The sequence below is a fragment of the Scyliorhinus canicula genome, chromosome 2 (assembly GCF_902713615.1).
Source record: "Scyliorhinus canicula chromosome 2, sScyCan1.1, whole genome shotgun sequence".
NCBI lineage: Eukaryota > Metazoa > Chordata > Chondrichthyes > Carcharhiniformes > Scyliorhinidae > Scyliorhinus > Scyliorhinus canicula.
This window is the reverse complement of record NC_052147.1, coordinates 135,177,823-135,192,673: the sequence shown is the minus strand read 5'-3', so window position 1 is coordinate 135,192,673 and position 14,851 is coordinate 135,177,823. Positions and strand designations below refer to the sequence as shown.

The window sequence follows — 14,851 nt, the reverse complement described above, 5'->3', positions numbered from 1 at the left end:
AAAAAGAAGCCACATTTTGTGAGAAACCCATTCATGGATTACAATATAGACTTAAACCCCAAAGCCAACATGAAGTGAATTCTTGTTGGAAATAATTTTGTCTTTTACGTTCCGTAAACTATTTTACACAGTCAGAGAAAAAGACATCGGAGTTTTCCTTAGAATCTGACAATAAATGAATTCCAGGACACTAAACCGCATGCCTCTCTGTACATGCCACAGGATTAATTAAGCTACACTGAGGAGACATTGCCACCCATGCATGGCTATAGTGAAGTACAGCGATATTTAAAGGCATTTAATGAAGACAATCTCAATTAATCCAAACTTGCATTTTGTGCCAGCCCAATGATAAATGAATCTTCAGTTATGCTCGGTTTTTGAACTCAAGAAATCCAATACAGTTAACAGTTGGTTTGAAGAATTCCCTATTATTTGTTGGCTAAGAGTGAGATGAAGACATTTAAAGAAGCTTTCTGTGTTTTAAGGTTGAACCAAAGTCAACCTTGATCGCAAGGCCTCAAAATGGCTACCAAACTACTGCACAGTATTTTACACCAGCCAGTAAATACACAAATAATTCAATGTGAAAAATAGCCTAATAAGTCTAATGGCTCAATATCATAAATCTAATATGCCTGAGGCCCTCAGGTCATACATTCAATAATACCCTTTGTTTTGCCTCTCATGTTGTCATGCTCATCTTCTAAACATAATTAAAATATAAGCTTATGCATTTTAATCATAACTGTTTCTCTCTTGTGGTTTATAATATTGTATCATCTCCTCAACTGGATTACTGCCTGCTAATTCACCATTATTATCTCACCTGATGCTGCATTACTGTGTTAATCTGATAAGACAAACTAATTACACATTTTGCCAGCACACAAAGGGAGTGAGCCTTTGGATTGCTGGTAGAGTTCCTGCTTCTGAGACTGGTGGGTTTAGGGTTCAGGGTTCAAACTGCTCCAGTCACATGGTGAGTGGGGCCCCGAGATCTGGGCTGATGCTGAGTGGGACACAGGTGCCTAGTGGGTGTGGGTGGCCCTCTTCCTCGCTGTATGGCATGCGGGAGCTCATTCAACCCTCCTACTGTGTAGGACTAAACTGCTCCTATCAACTAGTAAGTAGATAGCAACAGCAATTGAAGGAGCCTTTATATCGCAGCCAGTCAGATGAGACATTTCATTGCCTTATACCAGAGTGAGAGGAGATAAAAGCAACGCACAATGAAGTAAACTTTTAGCTTTAATTGAGGTTGCACATGGAAAATGCAGCAAACGGTGTAGAGCGTATCAATATGTCATTCAGAAAATGAAAAGGCGCACAGTGGTATCTGAGCATTCTCTTGTGTTGTGGCTTAAATGTACAGAGCTCAAAAGCAAAGGATTTAATTTTCAATATTAAGATAATTTGTCATTAGACAAAGCATTGACATGACAGATCAATAATGGCTTCAAGAAAAATAGATTTATGGAGCTTGTAATTTTCTCATACAAAGGAGATGCTGGCCGTAAGGATGCTGACTCATGCTTATGCCCCAACAGAAGACAAACCGATGTTAAATCAATGAAATATTATACAGAAGAGAAATTGCCATCATCATTACAATGAATTGCCTGAAGTTTTATGACAGTAAGGAGGACAGGGTTCAGGCATATTACTTCATAATACTGACATAACTTTGGATTTGAGAGTAGGGTGTATTGAATGAACAATGATGATCAGTATATGAGGCAGGTCACGCAAGTTGTATTGTGCGTGTGACACTCTCTGCTATAATTAACCTAGTATAAGGTCGGCAAGTTGATGTTTGAAAAGATCTTTGATAAGGAATACATGGAACAAATAGCATGGCTTTCATAGAACAGATGACAATAGGGCCTATGTGCAGGCTGCTCAAACAAGGGGTGAAATTTTGCAACAACAATTTGACATTGTTAATGCAGTGAAATGCCTCAAGGTGCTTCACAGCAGCTTAAACAGACAAAGCCTGAGAACAGTATGGTCCACATTATCATAGATGTGAAAATCGAATGACCATTTCCCAAAGATGCCATTTTCGCGAGTAGGGGAAAGGGGGTTGAGCATGACTCACACAAGAGGGAAGTACAAACTCAGCAGGATCATTTGAACTCAGTGCTGAGTTCAAACAGATCCCATTTTATTTCAAGGGCCTCAATCCACAGTGTGAAAGTCACACATTATTAAAGTAGATGGAAATGCACTTGAAGGAGGGCAGCACGTGCAGTGGTTAGCAGTGCAGTGGTTAGAACTGCTGCTCACGGCACCGAGGTCCCAGGTTCGATCCCGGCTCTGGGTCACTGTCCGTGTGGAGCTTACACATTCTCCCCGTGTTTGTGTGGGTTTTGCCCCCACAACCCAAAGATGTGCAGAGTAGGTGAATTGGCTACGCTAACTTGCCCCTTAATTGGAAAAAATGAATTGGATACTCTAAATTTATAAAACAACATTTGTTGCCCATCCCTAATTATCTTTGAACTGAATGGCTTGCTGGGCCATTTCAGAGTCCAGTTCAGAATCAGCCACATTGTTTTGGATCTGGAGTCACAGGGTAAGGCTGGCAGATTTATTTCCCTTTAGGACATGTGTGAACCAGATGGTTTTCATGGCAATCAACAATATGTTTAATGGATGCCAATACTGAGACTAGCTTTCAATTCCTTTATTTTATTATTGATTGAAATCAAATTTCACCAACTGTCATGGTCAGATTTGAACCCATGTCCCCAGAGTATTCGCCTTATCGTCTGAATTACGAGTCCAGTCACATTACCACCACAAGACCATCTCCCCTAATCATGGTGATTATACCTTCACAAAACACACATTTTGAACCCATTGAATCTTGCCCTGTCACAGTTCACTGCAAATACCTAGATGTGTCCTTGAGACAGAAACCATGACAGACATTACAATCATTCATTGAGAATACCCGGTTATAAATAAAGAAAATCCTCGACAGGCAGCCAACATCACAAACCCCGCTCACACTGGTGCCCAGATCCCTCAGGTCGCGACCTCAGATGGACCATCAAATTACGCAATCTGTAATCTGAATGCCTGAGCTTCTCACCAGGTCTGGAGACCACTCATGGCACTCAACTAAGTATATGGGGCTGGATTCTCCGCCGGCGGGATTCTCCATTTTGCCGGCGCCTGGGGGGTTTCCCGACGGCATGGGGCTGCCCCACAGTGGGACACCCCATTGACCGGCTGGCGTAACGGAGAATCCCGCCGGCGGGTCGGGGCAGAAATGTGGCGCAGCAGGGCGGAGAATCCAGCCCATGGCCTTCCATTGGCCAGTCCCATCTCCACGTCATGGCTCTTCCTGGTCCAGGAGATGGAAACCCCAGTTTACAGTTTTGCCACCCTATCAGCATTGTTTACTTTGGAATGGGCAGACTGAGGTCCTGCCTTTATCAGGCAGCTAGGAAATTCCCGCAAGAGCAGACACCAAGCACGATTTTGCCATTTTACCAAGGGTTCTGCTGGTTTAACAGCAGTCAACCAACAGGACACCACAAGGAACCTTGACACACTGCTGTTAGTCACCAACACTGACTGGCATCTTATACCAATCGTAGAATCCCTACAGTGCAGAAGGAAGCCATTCAGCCCATCGGGTTGCCCAAACCCTCTGAAAGAGCACCCCACCCAGGCCCACTCCCCCACTCCCCTCCCCATAACCCCACCTAACCTTTCGTCAGCAAGGGCAATTTAGCATGGCCAATCCACCTAACCTGCACATCTTTGGAGTGTGGGAGAAAACCGGAGCACCCAGAGGAAAACCACACAGACACAGGAAGGACATGCAAACTCCACACAGGCAGTCACCTGAGGTCAGAATTGAACCCGGGACCCTGGTGCTATAATGCTTGATTTACTCATGTTAAATCCCTCTGGATATTTTTTTAACATGGTCACTTTAGTAGTAAATTGGAAGTACATCCAAGATAGTGTAACACCTGCCTCTTGTCGGAATCGACAGGGCTGGAACAAATCATTTCAGTCCATTGGCCCAGCCTGAGAATTAACATTCGAATATATGTATGTCTCTCCTGAATTAAACTGACTCGGAATGTTCTGCCTTCACAATCTCAGTTTTAAGACATTCCTGTATTAATCATTCTCTGTGAGAAAGAGTTTCCCAGCATCAGTCCTGAACTTGCCTTTTACCAGTCTTATATATTTGTTCCATTGTCCTATTGCTGTCTTATTCAACAAGCAAAAATGCTGCATTTATCCTTTCCACTTCTCTCAGTATCTTTGATAGATTTATATAAAATAACCTCTAATTTCCTTCGTTTCAAGACTGAAGAGCCTGTTTCCTATCGTTCCCTCAGTTCTTACCAGCAAAGGTATCATTAGACCTCCTTACAGGTACAATTGATAAGTGACAATGTACACTACCTGCAAATGTTGAAGATAGACAGTCTAATTGGAACATTTGGTATAACAACCCTCTCTGTAAATCACATTGATTATTCTCAGTTCTGTGATATTTGCTGGAACTGTGAGTTACAAGGGAACAAATAAAAAAATTGGTCTAACAAAATGAATCCAGTCCTTCCATGACCACGACAGACACCATTCCAACCTGAACTGTGTGCTTCCTGACCTCAGTGGTTATGCTCAGTTGGAAGCTCTCACACCTCTGGTCAGAAGATTGTGGGTTTACATCCCATGCCAGAGATATGTGTGCAAATTCTCAGTGGGCACTGCAGCTCAGTGCTGAGCAGATGATCATGATCACATTATTGGTTGTGGGAGCTTGCTATGCACAAATGAACTGCCTCTTTTCCCACATTACATTAGTGACTGTGCTTTCAGGTGCCATGAGAATATGAAAAGTGTGATCTAAATACAAGCCCTTTCTTGATGTAAACACTTCTGGGAGCTTTTATATTTTGTAATTGAATTATAATTGGCATTGATCCTATTCTTCATTTACAACAATCACGACCCAACAAGCCTGTGCATGTTCAAAGCTATACAACCGTAGCGATCACCTCACCTAGCCCACGGATAAGTTTCTGCAGAATAACTTTGGCAGGGGAATTGTTTTTGTTGTCATCTTAAACAAGCAAAGCGCATTAAGAAACCAATGGTGAATATCAGCTCATGCTTTTCTTTCCTGCTAGTTTGGGAATCAACTGTAACCACACATCTCATTAGCAGCGGATCACTGAGACAAGAGATTAAATCTGGTCAGTTTATTAAAATGTTCCAAATCCAGCTTCATCAGTTCTCTCCTGAGGACTGAATTCACATTTTTCTAGCCGTGTGCCAAATATCAGTGGAAAAAGCCATGTGTCTGACTGCAGGAATTAAAGGTACATCCTGCTGTCTGGGCCCACGTCTGTCATTGACCTATCAACAGAAAGCTGCCAGTCTTTGTGTATCGGCGTCACAGTGGCACAGTGGTCAGAACTGCTGCCTCACAGCTCCAAGGACCTGGGTTCAATACTTGCCTTGGGTGACTGTCTGTGTGGAGCCTGCACTTTCCCCCCGTATCTGCTTGGGTTTCCTCTGGGTGCTGCGGTTTCCTCCCACATTCTCAAGATGTGCGGGTTAGGGGGCTTGGCCATGCTAAATTGCCACTTAGTGTCCCGGTATGTGCAGATCAGATTACAGGGATGGGCAGGGGGCTCCTCTGGAGGGTCAGTGCAGACACCATGGGCCAAATGGTCCCCTTCTGCACTGTAGAAATTCAATGAGTGAATTAATTGGCTATATTACCTCATTTTGATGACTGAGAAGAGATCAGCCACTTGTAGAGAAACTCCCCTAGTGGTTCAATCTAGCACTACAGCATTGCACTTTTAATGCATTTTCTTGCAGCATTTAACCCTGCATTTGAGACAAACAACTAGAGAATTCTGGTCCTCCTCAGTCAAGTCAATACCCTATATCTAGTTTGAAAATAAGCTGTCTTCTTGAACTGCTGCAGTCCGTGTGGTGCAGGCTCACCCACCGTGCTGCAAGGGAGGGAATTTCAAGATTTTCACATGACAGTCAAGGAGCGGTGATGTATTTCCAAGTCCAGATGGTGTGTGGCTTGGAGGAGAACTTGCAGGCGATGGTGTTCTTACACACCTACTGCCCTTGTCCTTCTAGCTGGTTCAGGTTGGGCGTTTTGAAATTGCTATTGTAGGAGCCTTGACCAGTTGTTGCAATGCACCTTGTAGATGGTACACACTGCTGCCACTGTGTATCAGTAGTGGAGGGGGTGAATGTTTAAGGTGGCACATGGGATGCTGATTATGTGGGCTGCTTTGTTCTGGATGATGCTGAGCTTCTCAAGTGTTGCTGCAGTTGCACTCATCCAGTCCCTGACTGGGAAAATTTATATGGCTGGTCCTGTTCAGTAGATTTCTCATTCTTTCTTTCCTGCCTCCCCTTCCTCCCTTCCCCTCTCCTCCTCTCCAAGCTATTGCCACATGTAGCTTTCATCCGCCAATACCTTACCTAAATGACTGTTGTTCATGTGGGAATGTCGGCAGGCTATTTGACAGGCAGATACCTCACAGCTGGGCTAATCCTTTCCTTGTTCAATAGTAGCACACCCACACATAAAGTTGCATCTCGCCTTACCACCTCTCCATCCTCCGTTATCCTCTCTTCCTGGCCTCAGCCATCTGCTGCTACCACACAACTGACACCCAGAGAAAGGGTTGAACCCTGATAGGTATAGCTCAGCTGCTCACTGTCCCAAGCAATTGAATTCTTGTGTGAGCTTAGGTGGGTAGGTCCAGGTTGATTTTACCTTTCCACGTTCAGGGGCTCTATCTGCAGCATCCCTAATTCCATGCCGACTGAAATGAAGTGTACATTTTTGTTTTTTCTGTTGGGACTGCCGTTTACATTTCACAGAGGGTGGCTGGCTCTCAAACAAGAGCTTTTGCTCTCTGGCTCTCTCATTACTGCCATCGGCTATGCTTACAGTTACAAACACTGTGGGCGCTGATTGCTGCTTTTCTGACCTTAGTTGTGTGTTTTTTTTAAACCTCTAGTCCATTCGAGAAGTCACTGGATATATCCTGGCAGCCCTGAACCAGTTTGAATATCTGCCTTTGGAAAATCTAAGAATCATTCGTGGGACAAAGTTATACGAAGAACGGTATGCACTAACGATCCTGCTCAACTACAAGAAGGATGGCACCTTTGGATTGAGGCAACTGGGTCTGCAGAACATGACAGGTAAGACATGCAGACTTGCATGGAGCATTTATAATGGGTTTCCTTAGCTTGATACTGCATTGATTCACCATCCAAAACTTGCAGAATAAACTTGCAGCAATTTGCTGCAGTAAATATACATTTACACATGAATGGAGCACAAAGGTAAGAAAGTTATGCTAAATTGTTATAAAGTTCTGGTTGGGTCACAGCTGGCATTGTGCCACCCTCTGGCCACACACTTTGGGAAAGATATCAAGAACTTGAAGAAGGATTTACTAGAATGGTACTGGGGACTTGGGTGATGTGACGAAATGAGCAGAAGGGATTTGGCGTGTTCAAAATCATGAAGAGGTTTGTCAGAATAAATGAGGAGAATTTTTTTCTGCTTGCAGTGCCACCCTCATTCAAAGCTCCACCTTCAATAGGATAGACTCCACCCAACCATTTATGTCACTCTTCCCTAACCTGACCAATACATCAGAGATTGTACTCCACACGCACCTCGACGGTAATCTGAAAGGCATTGCTTGAAAGGGTGGAAGAAGCAGATTCAGTCGCAATTTTCAAAAGTTGCCTGGTATGGAGGGCATTCGCTATGAGGAGCGGTTGAATAAACTTGGTTTGTTCTCACTGGAACGACGGAGGTTGAGGGGTGACCTGATAGAGGTCTACAAAATTATGAGGGTCACAGACAGAGTGGATAGTCAGAGGCTTTTCCCCAAGGTAGAGGGGTCAATTACAGGGGGCATAGGTTTAAGGTGCAAGGGGCAAGGTTTAGAGTAGATGTACGAGGCAAGTCTTTTACACAGAGGGTAGTGGGTGCCTGGAACTCGCTGCCGGAGGAGGTGGTGGAAGCAGGGACGATAGTGACATTTAAGGAGCATCTTGATAAATACATGAATATGATGGGAATAGAGGGATACGGACCCAGGAAGTGTAGAAGATTGTAGTTTAGTCAGGCAGCATGGTCGGCACGGGCTTGGAGAGCCGAAGGGCCTGTTCCTGTGCTGTACTTTTCTTTATTCTTTGAAATTAGAGAAATATTTTAAAGGGAGATGAAAAATTCAGGGCTGGGGTAAAAGAGCAGAGGAGTGGGACTTGTGAGATCATTCTTTCAAGGAGCCGACACAGGCAAAATGGACTGAATGATCACCTTCTGTGCTGCATCACACTATCAAAGAGAACAGATGGTTGTGGAAATGCATAGTTAATAGGCATCCAAAAGAGATGTCCAAAAGATTGTCTAAAATTGTGAGCATGTTGTTCCATCACCAATCAAACATATTACAGTTAGGAAAATCCCATGCTTAGGGTTCACGTACATAGATCGCTAAAATGTTGTAGTCAGGTGCAAAATCCGAAGGTCAAATGGAATCTTAGGTTTTATAACTAAAGGATGAGCATATGAAGAAGAGGGAAGTTTTACTGCACCTAACCAAAGCCTTGGTTAGACCAAATGTGGAGTGCAGTATACAGTGCTGTGCACTGCATGTTGGAGAGTGTATATTAACCATGCAAAGAGTGCAGTGCAGATTCACCAGAGCATCACCAGCATTTTGAGAGTTTGATTGTGAGAAGGGATTACAAAAATTTGGCTAGAGTTCTCTCAGGTATTGGGACTAATGGATGGGTTGATCGAGGATTTTAAGAATTTGAAAGGAATTAATAGTGTTAATGGAGAGAAACATTTGCAACTGGTGAGGGGGGTTGAGAATAAGGGGCTGAGCCTTAGAATCGAAAAAAATGTCCCCATTATTGATGGAAGAAAATGTCCCCATTATTGGTCGAAGAAAATGTCCCCATTATACTCTATGGACTCACACTACAGGCTACCTTCACTAACTTGATTTGTTCAATCTAGACGAAGATTAAATTCTGAGGGAGTTCACAGAAAATGGGCATAAGTTTAACATTAGACCAAGGCTGTTCAAGAGTGAAATCAGGAAGCAGTTCTTCACACAGGCAGAAATGGTGTTGTGACATTGTGTTATAACATCATGTTACCAGGGCACACCTCACGAGGGCAAAGATTTTTTTGATTTTTAAAAAAATAAATTTAGCGTACCCAATTATTTTTTCCAATTAAGGGGCAATTTTAGTGTGGCCAATCCACCTATCCTGCACATCTTTTGGGTTGTGGGGGCAAAACCCACGCAGACTCGGGGAGAACGTGCAAACTCCACACGGACAGTGACCCAGGGCCGGGATTCGAACCCGGGTCCTCAGCGCCGTAGGCAACAATGCTAACCACTGTGCCACCGTGCTGCCCTACGAGGGCAAGGATGAGCCGATTCTTTGAAGTGGTAGAAGATGTGTGTGAACGTTGCAGGGGGGCCCCGCTAATCATGTTCATATGTTTTGGTCCTGTCCAAAGCTTGGAGAGTACTGGAAGGAGGTGTTTAGAGTAATTTCCAAGGTGGTGCATGTGAAGCTGGACCCGGGTCCCCGGGAGGCCATATTTGGGGTGTCGGATCAGCCAGGGTTGGGAACGGGTGCGGAGGCAGAAATCATAGCCTTCGCCTTGTTGATCGCCCGAAGGCGGATCCTGCTGGGATGGAGAGCGGCCTTTCCACCCTGTGCCCTGGCGTGGCAAGGGGACCTGTTGGAATACTTGACCCTCGAGAAGGTTAAGTTCGAACTGAGGAGAAGCTCGGAGGGGTTCTACAAGTCATGGGCACTAATTATTATGCACTTTCAAGAACTGGATAACATCGAACATTAGTTGGGGGGGGGGGGGGGCGGGGGGGAGGCTATGTATGTTGAAGATGGCTATGGGTAATCCCTGATTCCTTTTTTTTTCTTTGTCATTTGTTTATGTTAACATGCGGGCTGATGTCTGGGCATGGTGGTAGGATGGGATCGTTGTTACTGTTATGGGGTTTGAGATATTTGTTGGTTATTGATTGTTGTTGGGTGTAAATTCAGGAGAAAAATTGTGATAAAGGAGGAGAATAAAAATATATTTTTTTAAAATAACATCATGTTACAATAATGAGGTTTTCCATGATCTTTCACCTACACTCAGTGCGGTAAACAAAAGATGGGGGCTCAGTATATAGAAATTATATATACCATTATGGTCAATTTATAAAATTTTAAAAACTGGACAAATACTTTACAATGACTGACTCCACTGCTGGCTATGACTCAAACAAAAGAAACTTTCTGGTATTCAGAGAAGATGACACCTCCTTATCTCTGAAGGTGCGCTTAACCAGGCCTGGCCAATGGAGATTGCCAGTCTGCTGGGACAAAGGACCAGGAAACCTCTTTTCAAATTCTTAATGGTTGAAACAATAACAATCTAAAGAATCCAGCCTAAAGAATATACATTCCTTGTCAAAAGAAAGTAGACAGGTAGGAGTCACATGGACCACCCCCAAGCAAGCAGCTCAACAGATCGTTCAGTACATGGAAGAAAAGGGAATTAAACAAAATTCAAGAAAATACATGAGAATACATAATAGGGCAACACAAGATATACAATGTACTACATAAGCATTGGCATCGGTTGAAGCATACAGGGTGTAGTGTTAATGAGGTCAGTCAATAAGAGGGTCATTTAGGAGTCTGGTGACAGTGGGGAAGAAGCTGTTTTTGAGTCTGTTTGTGTGTGTTCTCATACGGACTGCTTTGTCCTGGATGCTGTCTAGCTTCTTGGAGCTGCACTCATCCAGCCAAGTTCCATCCCAACTTGTGCCTTGTCGATGGTGGTGGGAATCGAGAGAAGAGCAGTTTGCACCTTCTGCGTGATCAATGTGGAAATCTGAATCAGGAAGGAGGAGCTGTTTAGCACACAGCTAAATTGCTGGCTTTGAAAGCAGACTAAGCAGGCCAGCAGCACGGTTCGATTCCGGTAACAGCCTCCCCAAACAGGCGCCGCAATGTGGCGACTAGGGGCTTTTCACAGTAACTTCATTTGAAGCCTACTCGTGACAATAAGCGATTTTAATTTTTTCATTTTTCAGGAGATCAAAATGGTTAACAATCCAGAACAAAGTGCAATTCATAAGGAAACAGGAAATCATTGAAACAATCATCGATGCATGCTTCAGTTCAATGAGTGTTTACTGGAATCTCAGGAAATGTCTGCCTAAGGTTGGAGGAGGATATATTGGGCACACAGCAACTCTGTTGTTTAACACATTCACTCATGACTCATCTGTATCACTCAGTGATACATTCTTTGGCGGGTTATGAAAGGTGTCGGTTTGTTCGATGCTTGAGACCGTTAATCCAATTAGAAGCTATTATTGGACAGGAAGCTCAGACAGTCGAATCAGAGGTCAGAAAGAGAAATTAGTGGCCAACAAACTGAGGCCCTATACATCAGCAAGGACCTCTTTACGCACAGTGTGAAGAACCTAAACATCAGCAAGGACCTCTTTACGCACAGTGTGAAGAACCTATACATCAGCAAGGACCTCTTTACGCACAGTGTGAAGAACCTATACATCAGCAAGGACCTCTTTACGCACAGTGTGAAGAACCTATACATCAGCAAGGACCTCTTTACGCACAGTGTGAAGAACCTATACATCAGCAAGGACCTCTTTACGCACAGTGTGAAGGACCTTCAGAATATTCTGTCAGGCTATGTAATAGCGAGGGGGGGGGGGGAGAAACACACCCAACTCAAGCTGTGACAAATGTCCCTCAACCTATTCACACTCCTCAGCCTGTACTTAAACGTGATAGGGTTACGACAGCAAAGTGTTAAGAGTTTACAGCAGTGTTGTAGCTGAGTTGTGGTGGACGAGGGATCATTTACTCCTGGAAATTCAATCATCCTCCAGTGTTTTCAAATAATGTAAGCAGGAACCTGTGTGACTTCAAACTGCTGAGCATTGGAAGGGGCGGGGTCTTTATTTTAGGTTCCCCCTTGCAATTTCCCACTTGAATTACATTGTTAGGAGAGGCAATAAGTAGAAATGGGGTTGTTTTGCCCTGGTCAGCCTGTTGTATTACTATTGATTAAAAAAATAGGTTTCCCTTCGAATTATATCTAAAAGTTAAATAAATATGGAGTCAATGTCAAGTGCATTTATGTCATAATATTACATGAATGATTACCTGCGATTACATACTGCATTCTGACAACCACCTTATATTTCACCCCCAGGATTCTTGAAGACGCTGTTGGATTTTGAATTCAATAAAGCTTTTCTTGTTAAAATGAAATATGAGTTGCTTCAACAAATAGTCATACATGGTAACCTTCAAAGAGTCAATAGAAGCAATAAGCATCCGATTAATGACATGACAATCATGTGTTAGCAGCATGTCTATACCCTAGCAGAGACCTAAGTTAAGTAACCTGGGCTGGATTCTCCGATTCGGAGGCTATGTCACCAAGCCGGCGTAGGAACGGTGGTGTTTTACGACCGAAAATTTGGCGTAAAACGGGCAGTGATCCTCCGTTTGGCTGGGGGCTAGCAGCCGAGCAGCATAGATGACCCGGCTCTAGCTGCCGATGCAGCCCAGAGAATTGATGGGTCCATGGCGACGCATGCACACGGCGGTGGCAGCCTGCAGTGGCCGTGCCGCGCAACATGGCTTTGGCCGCTCACGGACATGCCCTGCAAAATTGTCCACCCCTTTGGCCGGGAACACCCCCCAACAGTGCCCCTAGCCCCTGACAAAGTCCCCCCTGTCCGGGGATCGATCCTCCTCCTCCTCCTCCGACTGTGGCGGCACTGGACTGAACCCACAGCCGCCATGCCGAGTTCCCGTTGGATGATATCACATTCGACCGACACCATCGGGAACTCGGCTGTTCGGGGGCAGAGCATCAGGGGGTGAGCCTCGGGCAATGTCCTTAGGCCGTGTTAGGGCCTCGATTAGAGGGGGTGGAGCACCTCAAAAGTGGTGCCATCCCCTGATTTGGTTGGAAACGGGTATTCTCCGGCCAATTGGCGAACGCGATTTCGGTGTTGGCGACCGGAGATTCCCGCCCCATATCTCTCACATGGGTAAACCAATCTCGCAGTACAACTCCGCTCCCTGTGCAGAATCCTCTTTAATTGGGTGTGAAATGTGGCAAAGATCCTCATAGCTTAGCTGGTCAAACTCTCGCCTTGGAGCCAAAAGTCTTCATAGTTCTTCAGCCTGAGCAAAATTCTAGACTGACATTTCAGTGCAGAATTGATGGAGAGCTGCACTTTTGGATGAGATGTTGACCAGAGCCCCCCCCCCTCTCAGGCAGATCTAAAAGGTGCCACAACTCAATTTTGAAGAAGTGCAGGAGAGTTCTCACCTTTGTCCTGGGTCAATATTTATTCCTCAACTACCATCACTAAAATAGTTAGGTCAGTACCATGTTGCAAGTTTTAAGGGAAATTGTCATGTGCACTTTGACTGCCCACTTTCCTACATTACAACTGCAACAAACTTCAAAGAGTACTTAATTGACTGTAAAATGCTTTGAGGTATCCTGAAATCACTGTCTGTGTGGAGTCTGCACGTTCTCCCCGTGTCTGTGTGGGTTTTCTCCGGGTGCACCGGTTTCCTCCTACAGTCCAAAGACGTGCAGGTTAGGTGGATTGGCCATGCTAAATTGCCCTTAGTGTCCAAAAAAGGTGAGGTGGTGTTACTAGATTACAGCGATAGGGTGGAGGTTTGAGCTTAATTAGGGTACTCTTTTGAAGAGCCGGTGCCGACTCGATGGGGCGACTGGCCTCCTTCTGCACTGTAAATATTCAAGATTCTATGATTCTGTGAAGTCATGAATGATCCAGCAGAAATGCAAAACTTTCCTTTAACTTTCAAAAGTAGATTTGTAAGGAAGCGGAAAAATAAAATTATGTCTGAGGAATATTTGGGGAGTGTTTGAAGCACTTGTAAATGTACATCTCTTAGTTACTTCCAAACCCCAAATGCTTGTTAAACTGCGATAATCTCTGTGCAAACGAAAAATGTCACCCTGACATTTTAATTAAGGTAATCATTCAGAGGAGTAAATTATCTGGTGGGGTCATCTGCGAGGGCTGTGAAATATGAATTCCTGAACAAAAGATGAAACGCAGAGCTTCACTGCACCCAACAATAAAGGCGAGAGTGATTTAGAGGTTAGACTGTGTGCCACCTTGCAGTAGAGAGACACAATCCCCTCAAGCATAGAATCGGGATGTGCCACAATGACATGGAAACAATGCTCCTCTCTTTCAGAATCCAACACGGTAACTTTGCCAGTCCCATTATGGAAGGAAGCTGTCTCAAGTCCCATTAGCTCTCGTAGTATCGAGTAGAGATGTGCAGTTTACACAGGGCTGGATTCTCTTTTAGCCGACTGAAAAAATTGGGGATTGCGATTTGGCGGAGAATAGGCAAAATTGCAGCAGGCACCGATTTGATGGCAAATCGCGATTCTCCATCATCTCAAAAATGGCGTCAATGTGTTTCACTCTGCAAGTACAGTAGACACAGTTTGCATATCTTAAGGGGGCCCGACCCGGTACTCTCCAGGGCGTCCTCAATTGTCTGCCCCCGACGGCGTGGTTCTCTTGTGTTTTTAAATATTATGAAACTGGTGTGGCGGCTATGAGGGACAGAGAGGAGACACGTAAAGTGTCCAACATGGGCATAGTGTGCTGGCAGTTGTGCCGCCGACTGAGGGACGTCTACCAGAGCCGGGGGGAGTACT

General features: G+C 44.6%; 1 protein-coding gene and 1 pseudogene across 1 annotated transcript in view; one reads left to right on the top strand and one right to left on the bottom strand.

The window, feature by feature from the left end:
- Nucleotides 1-6,837, bottom strand: part of LOC119962476 — a 51,394-nt pseudogene extending 44,557 nt beyond the window's left edge.
- The window catches only part of LOC119958521 (receptor tyrosine-protein kinase erbB-4-like), a 1,233,387-nt gene that overhangs the window by 538,154 nt on the left and 680,382 nt on the right, over nt 1-14,851 (top strand). The window contains exon 3 of the mRNA XM_038787050.1: nt 7,041-7,227. Coding sequence (XP_038642978.1) covers nt 7,041-7,227 — 187 coding nt within the window. The remainder of the gene's footprint in view (nt 1-7,040; nt 7,228-14,851) is intronic.